Here is a 20,127-nt window from a genome sequence, read left to right on the forward strand (position 1 = left end):
TTACTTATTGCTTATAAATTTTAAATTTGAGTACTCAATAGCTCATTTGGCCTCTAAAATAAAAAAACTGAGCCCTAGCTGGTTTGGTTCAGTGGATAGGAGTGTCAGCCTGCAAGACTGAAAGGTCACAGGTTCGATTGCAGTCAAGGACATTATAGCTCGGTTGCAAGCTGGTAAGGGTGTGTGTGGGTAACAACCAATCGATGTGTCTCTCACACATTGATGTTTCTCTCTGTCTCTCCCCCTCACTCGACTCTCTCTAAACATCAATAGAAAAATATCCTCTGGTGAGGATTAATAAAAACACTGGAAGGGATCTTGAAAACAGGCTTATTTAACCTCATTTAAAAAACATTTATTGTGATAAAATTTATATATTGACAAGTTCACCTTGTAAAGTGTACAATCAATGGTTTTTCATATATTTACAGAGTTGTGCAACTGTCAATATAATCTTAATTTTAGAACATTCATCATCCCCAAAAGAAACCTTGTACCCATTAGCACTCATTCCCCATTCCCTACACTACCCCACCACATTTACCCAGCCGATAAGTAACGATTTATCTCCTTGTGGTCTATAAATTTGTCTATTCTGGACATTTCATATAATATCTGGCCTTCTATGACTGGCTTCTTTACTGTACATGCTTTCTAGGTTTATCCACATCATAGCATGTATCAGTATTTCATTCCATTTTAATTGCCAAATAATATCCATTGTATGGATATATCACACTTTGTTTATCCATTAATCAGTTGATAAACATTTGGATCACTTCAATTTTTTGGCTATTCTGAATAATGTTGCTAGGAAATGTTTGTGCACAATTAGGTAATATTCATTTATTATTTTTCGTGGAAAGAAAGGTTACCCAAGGTCTCACAGCAATTAAGGGCCAATTTATCCCGAACCAATGCTCTTGGCATTATACATACTAATGATCAGTGTCCTATTATATCCACTGAGTTATCCATCTAGACCAGCCTAGACTCCAACCAGCCTCTAATTTTGAGGGCAAAAACATTAGGCACTCAAGATTTGAAAGAGCATCCTGGTCTTCTCCCACTGCACAAAATTCTAAACAGTCTAGCACATTAAAAAACAAAACCTTATCATAGTCAAAACAGTATGAGATTTTTTTTTTTGGTTTTGTTTTAAAATATGTTTTTACTGACTTCACAGAAAGGAGAAAAGTGATAGAAACCAATGAGAGAAACATTGATTGGCTGCCTCCTGCACACCCCCCTACAGGGGATCAAGCATGAAATCTGGGCATGTGCCCTGACTGGGAATCGAACCAGCCACCTCCTGGTACATGGGATGATGCTCAAACAACTGAACCACAGTGGCCGGGCAAAACAGTATTTTCAAAAACAGATCAAGAGCAGCAAAATAAAAATTTTGACATTTAACACATCCAGTAAATACTCTCTGATGAAAATTTCAAATTCTCTAGCATGTTTAAATAAAGTTGGTCCCTAGATAGAAGTGAGTATAACAGAACCAAGAGGAAGTCAGTTTACATGCAAGTCCCTCCGCCTAACAGTAAAAAGGCAGTATATCTTGGCAAAACTATAATGAGGCTTCAGACCATATTTTTCCACAAAGAATGTATAAAATGTAAAAACAGATAATCAGGTTGTTAGGACAAAAGGAGCCACACTAAGGAGAGAGCTTAACAGAATCCAAGATTTTGCCAAATTATACCATGTCTTTCCCATTTAATACAAGGAAATGAAATAAACATTAAATATTCAAAGTCAATAACTATTACAAAAAAGATATTTGAGAGATAATCTACTTTTATAATAAGGAAACTGAAGCCCAGATTAGAGACTGATATTAGCTCATGCAACAACCTAGTGCCAACTAAAAAAAACCCTGGCCCACGCTAAGTGGAAACCGTCAAAGCAAAGGACAGTGGAAAATTTCAGAGCTGTGTCAAAGTTGACCTTTGTTTGGTAGGGAACTGAAGGACATAATGCCATTTTAATGGAGAACATTGTTGAACTACTCAGTAGGCAACCTAATTGATTTTCCATGAAACTCTTCCATGCTTTCCATTTGTGTACTGTGTGTCTGGGCCCCAAGATTAAACCTGTAAAGTGCTCATATTTTTTTCCCCATTCAAGCTAAGAATCAAGTCTCATATGACAAGCTAAGAGGAGGTTACTTCACCATGGAGTTGAGCACTAAAAATAAAAAAATATGTAAGAAATCTACATCTTGCCAAAACCGGTTTGGCTCAGTGGATAGAGCGTCGGCCTGCGGACTGAAAGGTCCCGGGTTCGATTCCGGTCAAGGGCATGTACCTGGGTTGCGGGCACATCCCCCGTGGGAGATGTGCAGGAGGCAGCTGGTCGATGTTTCTCTCCCATCGATGTTTCTAACTATCTATCTCTCTCCCTTCCTCTCTGTAAAAAATCAATAAAATATATTAAAAAAAAAAATCTATATCTAGTTCTCAATAAGAAAAATTATAGGTAAATAAATAGCAGAGAAAGATCATATCAAGAAAGAGACTCTTCTGTATAAAACTGAGTTAAAAGCAAAACCCATGCAATATTCAGCAAAGGAGACTATTAACTATCTAATGTCTTAGACTTCATCTAGGCGACCTGGAGGCCATATAATCATTAAAAAGAACACAAGAAGGTGAGAATTAATCCTTGTACGATAATGACATATATGTGAAGTCTCTAAGCCTAAGTCACAAATTGTTAAACCTTTATTTAACGGAGTTTTAGTTCTCTGTTCTGCTTACCCTCTTCCACAAAATGATCACATACTGGTTTCACCCTTGGCCCTAGGAAGAAATTTAGGGGGTACCTGACAACTGTGTTCAAATACCTGAGGAGCTTTGGACAGTAGACTCATTCTATGTAAACTGAGAGGGCAGCTGTAAATGACAAGAAGGCCAAGTTCAGCCTATGCACCCTTCCATCTGATTAACTCCAATTTATTCCTCAAAACCTAGCTGATATGTTCTTCTCCTCTGGGAAGTCCTCTCTAATTTGCCCCCAGGTACCCCTGGTGACTCAGGTACTGCTCTTTTTATCATCAGTACTTATAACACTACTATAACCATCTCTCACACTCAAAATGAGATCCTTGAGGGCACAGACTTCTGGCTTTTACTCATCATTGTAACCTGCAGACTTACCACAGTGACTGACACTTACAAGCTCTTACCAATTGTTTATGAAACAAAAGAAGGGAGAAAAGGAGAATTCAAAAATAGGGGAAAGTATGCTACTGGATAATGCCTGGGACTTCTTTAATGTACTCTTTTCAAATTCTTACATAATTTTAAGCAGAAATCTAATACACAAAACAGACAAAGACAGCTGCTGATTATTATAATAAAGAAAAAACAGGCTGGGTGAAAAAGGTGAGAGAATTAAGCAAAACAAACAAAAAAAAACCTCAGACACAGACAACAATACTAGTATATAGTGATTACCAGAGGGAAAATGGGGTGGGGAGAGGTAGAAGAGAATATAGGTGTAGGGGGAAATAAATAGTGATGGAAGAAGACTTGGGGCCCTAGCCAGTTTGGCTTAATGGGTAGAGCGTCGACCTGCGGAATAAAGGGTCCCAGGTTCGATTCTGGTCAAGGGTACATGCCCAGGTTGCAGGTTCGACCCCCGAGTGGGGAGTGTGCAGGAGGCAGCCGATAGATGATTCCCTCTCATCATTCATGTTTCTATCTTTCTCTCCCTCTTTCTTCCTCTCTGAAATTAATAAAAATATATTTTTTTTAAAAAAGACTTGGGGAGGTGAACACATAATAGAGATGATGTATAAATTATTAACCCCAATAAATTCAATTAAAAATATAAAAATTATTAAAAATGTTTTTTTTTTTTAAAGAAAAACCAGAGACATCATAATGTTCATTAGTAAGAAATTAAGATGTCAGAAAAATGAACATTTACATGGACTCATAGGAAGGGGAGACAGATGTTCAGGATATGCTGATGAATGAAAAACTGCAGAACATTATGCAAAGGATTCCATTCTATAAAAATCCACAAACCCACAACCTTGTATGTATATAGAAAACACATCAAACTATTAAAGAGTGATATTCTTGGGCAGTAAAATTAGAATAGGAGTTGTTTCATATTTTACTTAGCTCTCACTTTTGACTTACAATGAACATGCTACTTTTAAAATTAAAAAACAAGAGAACTGGATACACACATACAAAACCATTAACTTGGATTCTTACCTTTTACTGTCTATAAAAATTAACTAAAAAAGAAAACAGGGAAATGCTTCATGATACTGAATTTGGCAATGATTTCTTATATAGGACAGCAAAAGCAGAGACAACAATAGAAAAAATAGATGTTGCACATTAAAATTTAAAACTTTTGTGCATCAAGATATTATCAATGGAAAGAAAGGGCAGCTCATGGGATAGGAGAATATATTTGCAAATCATATATCCAGAACATATAAAGAACCCATACAGCCCAGCTGGTGTGGCTCAGTGATTTAGCGTTGGCACGTGAACCAAGGGGTTCCTGGTTCTAATCCCTGGTCAGAACATATGCCGACGTTGTGGGCTCAATCCCCAATAGGAGGAATGCAGGAAGCAGCCAATCGATGTTTTTTATCTATGTTTCTCTCTACCACTATCCTTTCCTCTCTCTCTAAAACCAATAAAAACATTAAAAAAAAAAAAAAAAAGCCATACAACTGGACAGCAAGCACCCAAACAACTCAATTATAAACTAGCCAGAGGACTAGACAGACATTTGCCCAACAATAAGACATATGGCCAATAAGCACATGAAAAGATGGTCAACATCACTAATCATTAGGGAAATACAAATCAAATCCACAAGATACCACTTCACACCCTAGGCTACTATCAAAGAAACAGAACATAACAAATGTTGGCAAAGATGTGGGAAACTGGAACCCGCATGCATTACTGGTAGGAGGGTGAAATGGTACACCCACTATGGAAGACATTGTGGCAGTTCCTCAAGAAATTAAATAGAATTCCTATGTAATCCAACAATTCTATTTCTGGGTCTATACCCCAAAGAATTGAAAGTAGGAACTAGAACAGATAGTTGTACACCCATGTTCATAGCAGCATTATTCACAATAGCCAAAAGGTGGAAGTGACCCAAGTGTCCATCCATGGACGAATAAACAAAATGTGGTATTATATATGTACACTAGGACATTACTGACTTAAAAAGGAAGAAAATTCTGGCACATATTACAATGTGGGAGAACTTTGAAGACATTCTGCTAAATAAGCGAGTCACAAAAGGAGAAATATTCTATGACTATACTTATAGTAGTCAAATATACTAGTACAGACATAGAAAGAAAATGGTGGTTGCCAGGGGTTGTGGTGGGGTGTAAAATGAGTAGTTTAGTGTTTGCAATCAACAGTTTCAGTTCAGGAAGATGAAAACTTCTGGAGATCGATGATGATAACAGTTAAAGAACAATGTGAATATGCTTAATGACAGATCTGCATTCGTAAAAAAAAATAGTTAAAATTGTAAATTGCCTGTTATGTATATTTTACCACAATTTTTTTCATTTTTACCTTTTTAACTGAATTTATTGGAGTGAGACTGGTTAACAAAATTATATAGGTTTCAGGTGCACAATTCTACAACACATCATCTGTACACTGTATTGTCTATTTTACCACAATTTTTAAAAATTTAAAAACCATTACCACCTTTTTAAAAAAGGGAAACGGGAAGGGGGCATTCTGACCCATTACCCAGTCCTAGAGATAAGGCTGTGTTTCACAGACCAGTTTGAAAACCACAAACTTCAGTGAAAGTGACAAACATGGTTCAGGGAGTAGTGTTTACAGTAGCTAAAAAGCATAGGGTTTGCCCTGGCTAGTTTGGCTCAGTGGAAAGAGCGTCGGCCTGTGGACCGAAGGGTCCCAGGTTCGATTCCAGTCAAGGGCACATGCCCGGGTTGCGGGTTTGATACCCAGTGGGGGGAGTGCAGGAGGCAGCCAATCAATGATTCTCTCTCATCATTGATGTTTCTATCTCTCTTTCCCTCTCCCTTCCTCTCTCTGAAATCAATAAAAATATATTTTAAAAAAGCATACGGTTTAACTATTTAAAACGAAATCACTCTACACAATCATAAAATTACATCTTCATTAACTAGATACCTTAGCTTCCTCTGCCATTTTTTTCTCTTCATCCACCTCTTCAGTTTTTGATGAATCTTCACTTTGGAGTTTTTTTCTCTTTTGCTTGGGAGCCATGAAGCCTTGGAGAAATTTCTTTATGACACTGGCTTGAAGGGCAATTACACACTCACCAAAATCCTTCAGTTTCTCCAAAGAGACCACCTATAGGAATTGATTAAAAAACCAGGTTAAGAGAAAGGCTGAGAGAAAGATGAAAGGAGACTATCCTTGACTACATTCAAATCAACCTAGACACCAATGGATCACATAACATTAGTTTAACTGGGTTCCTCAGTTCAATGGATGGCTTATGCATTTAAAAGTAGCTGACTACTTCCATTTCCCCAGCGAAGGGATCCACAAAATGGTGAAACTTGCTGTACTTAAGTAATCAATTCAATTCTTTCGCTCAGTAAACTGAGTGCCTATTATGTGTAAACCAAAGTCTAAAGGCAAAGAAAAACTAGGAAGGAAAATTGAAATTGTCTGAACTACTAGCTTACAAACTATAAACTAAGTAATATGCTTTACATACTTGACTTCAGCTAAGTCTCACATTTTTTTTTTATGAATGAGGAAACAGAAGCTAAATCACTTGGACCCAAATCATGTTCTTAAATACCGAACTACTTTCTTTAGTCATGCAAGACACACAATTAAAAGATGCCATTTTATAACCACAAAGAGAAACAAGGAAGAATGATAATAACCCAATGCTAGTACGGTATGGTCTGACACAAAGTGGGCACTTGGTAAATATTTGCTAAATAAATAAAAGAGTAAATGTAATATTTGAAAATGGCAGAGTTATTTTGGGTTAATAATTCTTAAAAAAATTTTAAAAACATAAAGATATTTAAATTCTTTTCCCTAGGAAATGTATTAAGAATTCATAAACAGATTAATTAAAAAGAAAAAGTAGCATATATAAGATGCATTTATAATTTGCTAATTCCAATAGCAAAGAAAATGAAATACAAACTCTGACAGTAGAAGATTTAAAATAGTATCAACTCCATGGGTGGTTATGACCCTGAAGTGATATAAAAACTAAAAGAAATAGAAAGTGATGCCAAAACCGGTTTGGCTCAGTGGATAGAGCGTCGGCTTGCGGGCTGAAAGGTCCCGGGTTCGATTCCGGTCAAGGGCATGTGCCTGGGTTGCGAGCACATCCCCTGTGGGAGATGTGCGGGAGGCGGCTGATCGATGTTTCTCTCCCATCGATGTTTCTAACTATCTATCTCTCTCCCTTCCTCTCTGTAAAAAATCAATAAAATATATATATATAAAAAAAAAAGAAATAGAAAGTGTTTATAAATTAGGACAAAGGGAGTTTCTGAGAAAGATGTAACTGCTCATAAAAATTATACAATCACACCTAAAACTAATATAATATTGTATGTCAACTGTAGTTGAAAAAAATTTAAAAATGATACAACAAAAATATACATGCTATAATGCACATAAATAATTTGAAAGGACCCGCAGGGGTTCTCAACCTTCCTAATGCTGCGACCCTTTAATACAGTTCCTCATGTTGTGGTGACCCCCAACCATAACATTATTTTCGTTGCTACTTCATAACTGTAATTTTGCTACTGTTATGAATCGTAATGTAAATATCTGATATGCTATATGTGTTTCCCGGTGGTTGCGACCCACAGGTTGAGAACCGCTGGTTAGAGTTAATATGGACTTTATTATTTAAAATCAGTAAAAAATATTTTACAATAATTGATGGATAGTATTCTCCAATCTAACAGCATGAGTATTGCCCAATATAAGCATAATTCTCCTGAGTTAACTAGTGTAAAGAATGCATAAAATCAGCCCTAGCCAGTATGGCTCAGTAAACAGAGCATCAGCCTATGGATTGAAGGGTCCTGGGTTCGATTCTGGTCAAGGGCACCTGCCGGGGTTGCGGGCTCAATCCCCAGTAGGGGGCATGTAGGAGACAGCCAATTGATGATTCTCATCACTGATGTTTCTACCTCTCTCTCCCTCTCCCTTCCTCTCTGAAATCAATAAAAATACATTAAAAAAAAAGAATAATGCATAAAATCAGAACACAACAAATGTATTTCAGACCTTAAAGCACAGGCATCACATGCTAATAAACATGTTAAATAATGTTACAGGACTATGGCTCCCGGACCAGTTTTTATTCAACTTAATAGAAAAGGCTCTGAGCCAACTAGTAGATTTTGGGGGATACCAGCAAAAGATGACAAAGGAAAAATATCATATGTATATAGAGTATTTTTCAGTTCCACATGTCTTTCAAGATAAACCCAAACATATGATTTCCAGGATCACTAGGGGAAGTCAACAACAGTATCAGGGGACAATTCCAAATTGGGTTTTCATGAGTAACAGATTTCAAAGGGTGTTTTCATATGTTCTTACTCGTGCTTCAAATTCCGATGTTTCTTCCACATAACCAAGACCTCCCTTTTGTAACCTTGTTGCAACTTCAATGAGATCACTACGAAGAAAGTTTAAGAGCTCCTGGTTGCCATCACAAGATTTTAGGCCCAAATTTGGCTTTCGGGCCAGGTGAATAGAATGAACAATGTCCTGGTACCTAGAAAAGTTGGGATAAGCAGGAGGGGAAATAAATAAACTTTTGAAGATGGTTCATAAATTTCAATTACTTGAATAACATGTTTTATTTCTATAAGACATCTTTAGATTTTTCATCTCTCCTTGGTAATTTTTAGTACAGTGGGGCCTTGACTTACGAGTTTAATTCGTTCCAAGACCGAGCTCGTTAAGGAGCTCGTTAACTCAAATTACTCTATCAACTCAATGCAAAAAATCTGCCAAGAGACAGCTGGTATCTCAAAAAACTCGTTAGTCGGGACACTCGTAAGTCAAGGCCCCACTGTAGTCTGTTTCTTGCACAAAATTTCAAATTTCTCTTATTCTTGATTTATTTTAAAAACAAACTTATTTTATTCTGTATTTGCTAAATTCCAGTATCTAAAATGGGTTGCTTTTCCTAGCTCTTATTCATGATAACTAGTTTGTATATTTTTAAACTTACCATGAGTTTCTTGGAATTTTATCCAAGTTTGTGGGAATTCTTTGAGGCCTGGTTTAAAGCTGTGCTCCTCCAGAGAGAAAGTATACTTGCTTATGTCAGTTGCAAAATTGCTACCAACCCAAGATAACTTTAAATCATCTGCCTAAAATTCTTCACAACACAGAAAAAAAATGATTTCAACTGAAAACCTACATGAGGACCTTCACTTCACATGCACTTTTCCACTAATGATTAACCATTTGAGAAGTCCCAGCAAAGAAAGACTAAAATACGACTCTCTACCTTGGATGGAGCCACCTATTAGCTTCACTGTTGGCTTCCTATACGAAAATGAAAACTAAAGCTTAAGGTCATCTAAACTGAGTACTAGGTTCCCTATTCTTTCTTAATAATATGGGTTTTTAATATTATTTTCCTAAATACAACTTTATTGTTATTGGTGTTCTTATAAAGGACTAGAGGCCTGGTGCATGAATTCATGCATGGGTGGGGTCCAGCTGGCCCGCCCATGGGTAGGTGGCCAGCTGGCCAGCCCCACCCCCTGGTCAAACTCCAGGTGGAGGGGACAATTTGCACATTAGCCTTTTATTATATAGGAAGGATTCTTTCAGCCCTAGCAGGTTTGGCTCAGTGGACAGAGTGTCAGCCTGCGGACTGAAGGGTCCTAGGTTTTATTCCGTTCAAGGGCACATGCCCGGGTTGCAGGCTTGATCCCATTGTGTGGTGTGCAGGAGGAGCCCGATCAATGATTCTCTCTCATCACTGATGTTTCTATCTCTCTCTCCCTCTCCCTTCCTCTCTGAAATAAATAAAACTATATTAAAAAAAATTTTTTTTAAATAAAGGATTCTTTCATTGTTTTCCATGTTCAATATAATTTCCCTTTATTTTGTTTTATCTAATTGTTACCTAGAAATATACTTAACTTACTACCAGTTAAGATCTTTTTAATCATCTTTAAATAATTTATTTCTAATTTTATTGCAATCTGATGAGAGAATATATCCTGAAGCTTTCTACTTTTGTATTTTGTTGAGATCGTTTCTGTGGCTAAGTATATAAATGTTCATTGGAATAACAAAAAAATTTACTTCTTTATGTTTCCAAATGGCCTAGTACCTTTTTTAAAAAAATCTTTTTTTACTGAGCTATAACTGACTGCATACCCTTTAATTTATATCCATCATTTTACATATTTTCTTATAAAGAGCATATATATATATATATATGGTGTCCCCCCCAAAATGTGTGTGTGTGTGTAGATTCTGTTACATTTTGAGAATAAAATGTATTTTAATAAACATTGCCTTTATAATTATTCAAAGTGTGCATACATTTATTGGGGATACCCTATGTATTTTTAAATAAATCTGAACCTCAAATGGTTTGTGACGTATTACCTCATCACCTTCGATACCCCCAGGGAAATCAACTCAAATAACCACCACCAAGAGAACAGATAAATAAATTGGGGCAGATTCACAATTAGTCATGGAATAATATAAAGAAAAATGGAGTTCAGTTATTAAAAAAAAAAAAAGGATGGCTCTTTAGTGCCAAGTAAAGAGCAGTAAGCCCCAAAGACTATATGTACTTCTTGACAGCTTTTTTAGTGAATGGAACAAGTCCTTTCAATCCTATGCATGTGCCTAGCAAATACAGTAGAATCTTGGCTCTAAACTTCATTCATTCCAGAAGGCTGTTCAAGAAGCAATTTGTTGGAAAACAGAATAATTTTTTCCCATTAGAAATAATATAAATTGAATTAATTTGTTTCAGACACCCAAATGATTCCCTGTTTTAAACTTTCTTATATACAGCACATGTTTAATATACTGTTTAATCTATAAACAAACACTTCTTGTCTTAAATTTATCGAATCACTACCTACTAGCCTTAAACAAATCACTTTCAGCACTCGTTTCAGGGGTACCTTTCAGGTCAGCATGCAGCATCTTTGCTTGTAGTCACCAGCTAACTGCTTTTCATTTATACAAATGAACAAACTCTCTACCTCTTCAATTGCCTATGATCATTGTTTCTTTCATACCTTTAGCAACATTAGCACTCTTGATAGCTTCTTTATGTTTTAAAATCGTGCTAGTTGTCCATTTCATCAGCAACAAAAGCAAAAAATACATGTATATTTACAGCACTATTTCCTGAGAAGGGCCTGAGAGATGCATTTGTCATGCTGATCTATATCAGCATGAAAGGGTTTCAGGCCTAGAACTGAAATTTGTTCAGCAACCGAGACCTTTTTTCTTTGAACAACTTAGTTGAGAACAAAATTGTTCATTTGAGAAGCGAGGTTTGACTGTATTTTAATAAGAAGGTTCATCATAGAACTATATTCCTTTGTGGTTCTGTGTACTGACATTTTCCCTTGTCTTTCTTAATTTTCCTAATCATATCTGCATTAATACAGCATGATCCTGAATATAATTTTAATTTTTCACATTAAGCAGTGGGCTAAAACCAATATGTATCCACAACTACTCATAAAAGTCTGGTATTTTCATTCTCTCAATCAAACCTAAATTCAACCATGAAAGCATGCAGTCAGAAATAAAAGGTAGTCTTAAACCAAAACCTTGTCCTAGCTTTGATAGAAATAATGCCTAGAAAAGGAAGTACAATAACAAATCTTGACAAAAGTAGATAGCACAGTTCTTGTTTGGGATTTTGGGGTGTTTGGGGTTTTTTGTTTGTTTTTTGAGATGTAAGTCACATAACATTAAACTCACCATTTTATTTTATTTTATAATATATTTTATTGATTTTTTACAGAGAGGAAGGGAGAGAGATAGAGAGTTAGAAACATCGATGAGAGAGAAACATCGACCAGCTGCCTCCTGCACATCTCCCACTGGGGATGTGCCCGCAACCCAGGTACATGCCCTTGACCGGAATCGAACCTGGGACCCTTGAGTCCGCAGGCCGACGCTCTATCCACTGAGCCAAACCGGTTTCGGCTAAACTCACCATTTTAAAAAGTATAAATTTTTAGTGGTTTTTATGTTGAGGAACTAACCAAACTACCTAATTCCAACATATTTTTATCACCCCATAAAAAATCCCACAGCTTTAGCAGCGGCTCCCAGTTCTCCCCATCTCCCATTCCCGGGCAAACAATAATCTATTTTCTGTGGATTTACTTATTTTGGAAGTCTCATATAAATGAAATCATAAAATATGCAGTCTACTGTATCTGGCTTCTTTGACTCAGCATATTTTCTTGGTTCAACCATTTTGTTGCATATATCAGCACTTTGTTCCTTTTTATGGCTGAATTTATGGATATAAGAACATCTACCCATCAGTTGATGGACATCTAGATTTTTTTCATTTTTTGGCGATTGTGAATACTGACAGAATACTTCTGATCACCAACTGATGTGCAATGCTGCCTAACAACAAAGAGGATTTCAGTGTGGTGCATGACATGCATTATTCAATGACTAATCCTGTTACCCTGAATATACATGGTTTAAAAGCATATTTTTCTAAATAAGTATGATGTGCCAAGAAAATACCAAGCAGCCAAGACCGGTTTGGCTCAGTGGATAAAGCGTCGGCCTGCGGACTCAAGGGTCCCAGGTTCGATTCCGGTCAAGGGCATGTACCTTGGTTGCGGGCACATCCCCAGTGGGAGGTGTGCAGGAGGCAGCTGGTTGATGTTTCTCTCTCATCGATGTTTCTGACTCTCTATCTCTCTCCCTCTCTGTAAAAAATCAATAAAAATATATTTTTTTTTAAAAAAGAAAATACCAAGCAAAAGAAATATAAAAGTTAGATGTTTTTTAAAATGATAGTTTTTAATGGATAAAAAAAAAGAACACACAAAAATATCTAAGACATTTATAATATCTAATGCTGAAGAGAATTAAGATGTGAAGAGCAAGATGAAAATCCTTACCTCTTCTCTAGTCTTTCTTTAAGCTGACTTTCTCGTATTCCCTGAGGGTGAAGGCAATTTAACAACTCATCCAGTTCCTTCTGACTATCACATAAGAACCTGTAGGGGCAAAACAGGCCTGAATAATTGGGGGTGGGGTGCGGGGGTCAAAAGTCAAACACTAAGAAAGGAATCTAGGGTTGATGGTGGGAATTAGGAAAGCAGAATTCCAAACTTGCTCACAAGAAGAACTAGTTTACTATTTCCATGCCTAATGTTAACTTTATCCATGGACATTGGAGCCCATAATTCCTACTAAAATATAATGAGACAAATTTTATCAAGTTATAGGCATATTTGTCCATACACCTTCAAAGCGTAAACTTGGATATTCAAAAAGATAAATGGTCATTAAACCAAAGGTTATCAAAGCTAAAGCAGTTAATGTAATCACAAAGAGCCCTTTCAGAACCTAGCTCCCTGCCTAAAAGTAGAATCAACACAAAGGAAAATTAGTGGCTATGTATACAGTTATTTTTTAATTAATGAAAATGCTAAATATTTCTACTTGCAAATGTACGGAAAAGCGCTTCAAATGCTATATAAGATCTATCATATACAAGGCTACATTACAGGGGGGGAAATGTAATTTCAAACTTAGAACAAATAAATATTTATCAAAAAATCAAGTCTGCTTTGCCCCAGCCAGGTGGCTCAGCTGGTTGGAGCGTTGTCTTGTACACCAAAGGGTTATGGGTTCAATTCCTGGTCAGGGCACATACCTAGGTTTGCAGGTTCCATCCACCGTCCAGAGGCAACCAAATCAATGTGTCTCTCACATCGATGTCTCCCTCTCCCTTCCTATCTAACATCAATAACATATATATATATAACCTCAAGTGAGGATTAAAAAAAAAAATCAAGTCTGCTTCTAAAGCAATGAGTTTACATATCCAAGAAATCAAAGTAACACAAAATATCTGAATAGATAATCACTAACTCACTGGTGTTAATATAGTAAATACTTTCTTAACATTGAAAGGAAAAAGAGCAGCCAGATGAATGCTCACATTACCATAGATTCTGTCCTTGTTTGGGTATGGTGGTCTCTACAGCAATTTCTGTTGCTGGTCCATGTTGTGTGTTCACGCTTGCATTTTTGCCTAGATTTGCTTTCTTATCTAAGAAAAATTAATACATTGGGTTGAATATAGTAAATATCCAATTCCTAGTTTCAAATCTAAGCAGTACAACACAGTACCAAATCTAACAACTAAAAACAGATGCTGCCTATTAAATATATCCACATGCACAATAGATGCTAACTTCTCTTTAAGTATTTTACATAAAGCACATTATCTGAGATATTTGTTCTCTATACAGTTGAATAGGTGTACAGTTCAAAGTTTAAGAGTTTCACAACTTAGAATGAAGAGGGATAACTCTTTATCAAAGCAAATAATTTACTCCAATGTTAACACAAAGACATCTGTGTTGAAGGAGAGTCAACTAAAATGTATAAGCTACTAAATACTTACCCCTGAAAGCTTTCATATGTCAGATATGATTAACTTTTCTGTAAACCAATTCTTATATACTAATACTAGAGTCCCGGCGCACGAAATTCATGCACAGGAGAGGGGAGGGTCCCCTCAGCCCAGCCTGCACCCTCTCCAATCCGGGACCCCTTGGGATCAGGCCTAAAACAGCAGTCGGACATCCCTCTCACAATCCTGGACTGCTGGCTCCTAATCACTCACCTGCCTGCCTGCCTGGTCACGCCTTACTGCCCCCCCTGCTGGCCTGGTCACCCCCAACTGCCTCCTCTCCCTCCCCCCCCCCCCCCCCCCGCTGGCCTAGTTGCCCCTCACTGCCTAATCATCCCCAACTGCACCCCCCCCCACCCGCCAGCCTGGTCACCCCTAACTGCCCCCCCCCTCCCCCTGCTGGCCTGGTCACCCCCAACTGCCACCCTGCCAGCCTGGTCATCCCGCACTAACCCCCCTGCCAGCCTGGTTGCCCCATGCAGCCTGCTTGTTCAGTCGTTTGGCTGTCCCTCACTAATCCCCCTGCTGGCCTGGTCGTAGGCAGCCATCTTATGAGGGCATGAGGGTCAATTTGCATATTACCTCTTTATTGTATAGGATGTGACATTAATATAGGTAGATCTTAAGCCAGTATTTGAAGCCTTACCTCATACTATAATTGGTTTGTTCCCTGCTACCATTCTCCCTCCTACAATACAAACAATCTCTCCTTTTTTTTTTTTTTTTTTTTTAGTCTTTTCATTCAGGTAATTTTGGAGAGCCTGCCATGCTGGAACTAGAGTTCAAGAAGCAACAACAACCCTGGCTGGTTTGGCTCAGTGGATAGAATGTTGGCGTGCAGACTGAAGGGTCCCAGGTTTGATTCTGGTCAAGGGCACATGCCCTGGTTACAGGCTCAATCCCCAGTAGAGGGCGTACAGGAGGCAGCTGATCAATGATTCTCTCTCATCATTGATATTTCTATCTCTCCCCCTCCCTCTCTGAAATCAATAAAAATGTTTGTGTTTTTTTTTTTAAAGAAGAAGCAAAAACATCTACCAGGATGCTCTAGAAGTGAGAGAATTTGGATGCCAACCTTCAATCAGGAAATTCTAACTGTGTAGGCCCAACTTCTAATGACAGCCACTAAACACATGTTCACAGTCTCTCAGTATACTAGAAACTTTCCTATGTCTGAAGATCCTGACTTCACATTTATTGCTCTCAAACATTAACTGCCCTCACCTGGTATTTACAGTCTACCAGAACTAGATTTTTCTACTAGTACTACAATTTAGCACTTAATATAATTTAACAGGAAAATGCCTTAAATTTGAAGTTTGGGCTATATATTAATTTCCTTATTTATCAATTTTGTGAGTATTTAGTTTGGATTACGGTATTATCAAAGGGAAAAAAACTACTTTTTTTAAAAAAAATTAAGAGATTTCGCAAAAACACACACATATAATCTAACATTTGAGAAGCAAATTTTATTAAGTTATAGAAAATAGAGCTGGACCTGGCCGGTGCGGCTCAGTGATTGAGCACCGACCTATGAACCAGGAGGTCATGGTTCAATTCCCAGTCAGGGCACATCCTGGATTGTGGTCTAGATCCCCAGTGTGGGGCATGTAGGCGGCAGCCAATCAATGATTCTCTCTCATCATTGATGTTTCTTTCTCTCCCCCTTCCTCTCTGAAATAATAAATAAATTAATAAATTAATAATAAAAATGAAAAATTCAGATGGTTAGGTCAGGCTTTCTCAACTTCAGCGTTATTGACATTTTAAGCTACATAATTCTTTGAAGTGGGGGGGGAGGGAGGGGTGCTATTATATGCACTGTAGGATATTTAGTGACATCCCTGACCTCTACCATCTATGCCAATAATGACAACCAAATATGTCTCTGGTCATTCAGAAGCTCCCAGCTCTAATTTCTTTCTCTTTCTCTCTCTCTCTCTCTCTCCATACACACACACACCCTATATAATAAAAGGCTAATATGCAAATTGACCAAACAGCAGACTGACCCATTGCTATGACATGCACTGACCACCCAGGGGCAGATGCTCAATGCAGGAGCTGCCCCCTGGTGGTCAGTGCACTCCCACAGGGGGAGTGTCGCTCAGCCAGAAGCCCTGAGCGCGCTTATGGCTAACGAGTGCAGCAGTGGTGGCAGGAGCCTCTCCCACCTCTGTGGCAGCGCTAAGAATGTCCATCAGTTGGACATCCCCTGAGGGCTCCCGGACTGCAAGAGGGCACAGGCCAGGCTGAGAGCCACACCCCCCTCCAGTGCACGAATTTCGTGCACTGGGGCTCTAGAGTGTGTGTGTTTTTTACACTTCAAGTAAAAAAAATATTTAGAAAAGTACATTTATGTATTTATTTTGCCAACTGAATATACCCATGTAACCAGAACCCAGATAAGAAAAAGAACATTATCTTATTTGCTACCTTGTATCACAGCACATGAAAAATTGGTAGGCACATAAAAGATGATCCATAAATATTGAATAAATGAATTTTAAAAGTAAAGGAAGAAGACATATATCTGCCTTCTTGGACCCCTTACTTCAATTCTAACCTTTCAGGTACCTAGAAAGTGATTTCTAAGGAACAAAATTTGAAAACTACTCATATAAAGTTTAATACCCAAACAAGATGTTATATAGATTTTATACGAGTAGTTTTCAAACTCTTTATCTTTCCACACAATGCCTGGAATAAAATTCGTAATCACATGTTAGTTTCCTGCTTTCTGTGCATTTCACATTCTCTCACCCCACTCAAATACATCTACCTAAGAAAGCAATAAAGAAATCTTACAGCCCTAGTCAATTTGGCTCAGTGGATAGAGCGTCAGCCCATGGACTGAAGAGTCCCAAGTTTGATTCTGGTCCAGGGCATGTACCTTGGTTGCAGGCTTCATCCCGGCCCTGGTAGGGGCATGTGAGGGAGGCAACCAATCAATGTGTCTCTCTCACATAGATGTTTCTTTCTGTCTCTCCTCCTCCCTTCACTCTCTCTAAAGATCAATGAAAAAATATCCTTGGGTGAGGATTAACCAAAAAAAAAAAAAAAAAAAAAAAAGATGACAGAGAACAAACAGTTCTTAATATTTACTCTCCTTGGGCAGGGTAAAATAACTAACAGATATACATACTACGGGGACAGTAATCCTCATCAGGTGAGTCAGCATGGTCTTTGCGGTGATGTCTGAATCGGTAGTCAATGCTGTCATGTACCCAGCCTTTTTCAATGAACAATCCTGGAACTTCATCTGAGAAGAGCCAGTATCTATAAATCACAACCACATATTAATAAGATAATGACAGATCATGAGCACAAGATGACTTTATTGTTGGGAAAGATAATTAAAGAATATTACTAAACATTCAGAAATACTATACAAATTATAAAGACAAAGAATACCAAAATGTTTAGAATTTGAGACTTGTCTAAAATCTGCAATTTTTATAACTTCTAATATGTCTCAACTTTACACTCCATGCAATGTACGCATTTAAAATACCATTTAAAATACTATTTGGTTCACACATCACCTATCATCATACTTTAAGCTCCATATTTGTGATATCTTAAGAACAGGGTCATGTCTTTATTTAACTTTGTAACCCTAGCATTTGGCATATATTCAATAAATACTCAATGAATGTGTGATGAACAATTGTTTCCAAAATCCATGAATAGCAAAGTTTATCTATTTTTAATGCTTTTGACAGTTTTATAACTAGTAAAGGCTCTAACAAGATGACAAAAAATTAAGTTTAGTAAGTTACCTATTATGGTTCCGATCTGTACCAATAGGAGTCCTACGCATGACTAGTTTTGCCTTGGCAATTCCCTCCTGGAATGCCTTCTCAGCAGCTGCTTTGTGTTTTCGTATTCGTTCTTCCTCAGCTTCGCGTTCTAGTTTCACTGTTAAAGACAAAGAGAGTCAACTAGACTTTTTTTTTCCTAGTAAATTCCACTTTTACAAATTAAATCACATATGAAGCTCTAGCCAGTTTGACTCAGTGGTTGGAGCGTCAGCCTCCAACAGAAGGGTTGTACGTTCGCTTTCCGGTCAAGGACACGTACCTCGGTTGCAGGTTTGATCCCCAGCCCCAGTTGGGGCGAGTGCCAGGGGCAACCAATCCATGTGTCTCTCTCACATCGATGTTTCTCTCTCTCTACCCCTCTGCCCCTCACTCCCACTCTCTCTAAAAAAATCAATGGAAAAAATATCCTCGGGTGAGGATTAAAATAAATTAATCAATCACATATGCCTGGTATAAAGTACATTTTCATCAGACCTTAGTTTCCTTCTCCTAATTCTAGTATGTTATAAGAAATGACATGTAGCCCAGCCAGTATGGCTCAGTGGTTGAGCATTGTCCTATGAACCAGGAGATCATGGTTCCATTCCCAGTTGGGGCACATGCCCCGGTTGTGGGCTCAATCCCCAGAGGAGTGTGTAGGAGGCTGCCAATCTATGATTCTCTCTCCTCATTGATATTTCTACCCTTCTCTCCCACTCCCTTCCTCTCTCTTGAAATTGAAAATAAAAATAAAAATGAAATGACATTTAAAGGAAGCAATTTCTATCCGGCCCTCCTATGTTCTTTGAATTTTGGTGATGTCTCAGGCATCATCAAAATCTTTTTTCTCCAAAATTTAACTTTATTAATTTTAATAACTAAGTTATTTTATTTTATTAATAATTTAAAATGTAACCTTAAAACAGTCCTTAAATGGAATTAATTGAAAATTTTATGACAGGGCCATCATAGGATCCTCAAAATGATTGGGATAAAACTAGAACAACTATTTCAAAATAAAACAAATTTTTGCTTTGAGGAATTTGATAGAATATTTACCTTATTAGCCTTAGTAACCAAAAAAACAAACAAAACTAACAATACTATTTTTTTAGTTAGCACTCTTAAGGACACACAAAAAAGGTTTTAATCAATTTATTTCTGATCATTGATTATATGGGTTTATTCTATCCAGATAGATATTTCTCTCAACAAAAGCAGCCCAGTAATCTTGCCTTTTAAGTTTTTCCATAACCATCACAAATCTTGATACTGTAAGTACAATGCACTACTATTTACAATGCCAGAATTTTTAACCCTGATCTTCTACTGGTGATATCTACAATATGATGAGAATCTGGAAAATGCATCAATCTTATTTATTTAAAACCAACATGGCATGTTATCTTTAATCAAGTTTTCTAGCCTGAATAGAACTATATTGGCAACAATGATTCAGTAGAGAACAGTACACAAAGGTAAATGATAAAGAGTAATGGCCAAATCACAATAAAGGAAAAGCTCCTTCTCTTGCAGCTACAAATAAAAAACAATCTAGGGAAAGTCACCAAAAGACAACCAAATTCAGTTTCAGTAGTTACAACACTGGATATTGAAAGCCCTAACTCTA

General features: G+C 37.4%; 1 protein-coding gene across 1 annotated transcript in view; it reads right to left on the reverse strand.

The window, feature by feature from the left end:
- BAZ1B (bromodomain adjacent to zinc finger domain 1B) overlaps positions 1–20,127 on the reverse strand; it is a 74,383-nt gene that overhangs the window by 8,843 nt on the left and 45,413 nt on the right. The window contains exons 8-13 of the mRNA XM_070412769.1: positions 18,477–18,615; positions 17,840–17,973; positions 14,220–14,325; positions 13,166–13,264; positions 8,607–8,784; positions 6,180–6,362 (exon numbers count right to left, since the gene is read on the reverse strand). Of these exons, the coding sequence (XP_070268870.1) occupies positions 6,180–6,362; positions 8,607–8,784; positions 13,166–13,264; positions 14,220–14,325; positions 17,840–17,973; positions 18,477–18,615 (839 nt within the window). The remainder of the gene's footprint in view (positions 1–6,179; positions 6,363–8,606; positions 8,785–13,165; positions 13,265–14,219; positions 14,326–17,839; positions 17,974–18,476; positions 18,616–20,127) is intronic.

Source organism: Myotis yumanensis, unplaced genomic scaffold (assembly GCF_028538775.1).
Source record: "Myotis yumanensis isolate MYYU_CA2020_CCGP unplaced genomic scaffold, mMyoYum1.0.hap1 SCAF_4, whole genome shotgun sequence".
In the NCBI taxonomy this organism is placed as follows: domain Eukaryota; kingdom Metazoa; phylum Chordata; class Mammalia; order Chiroptera; family Vespertilionidae; genus Myotis; species Myotis yumanensis.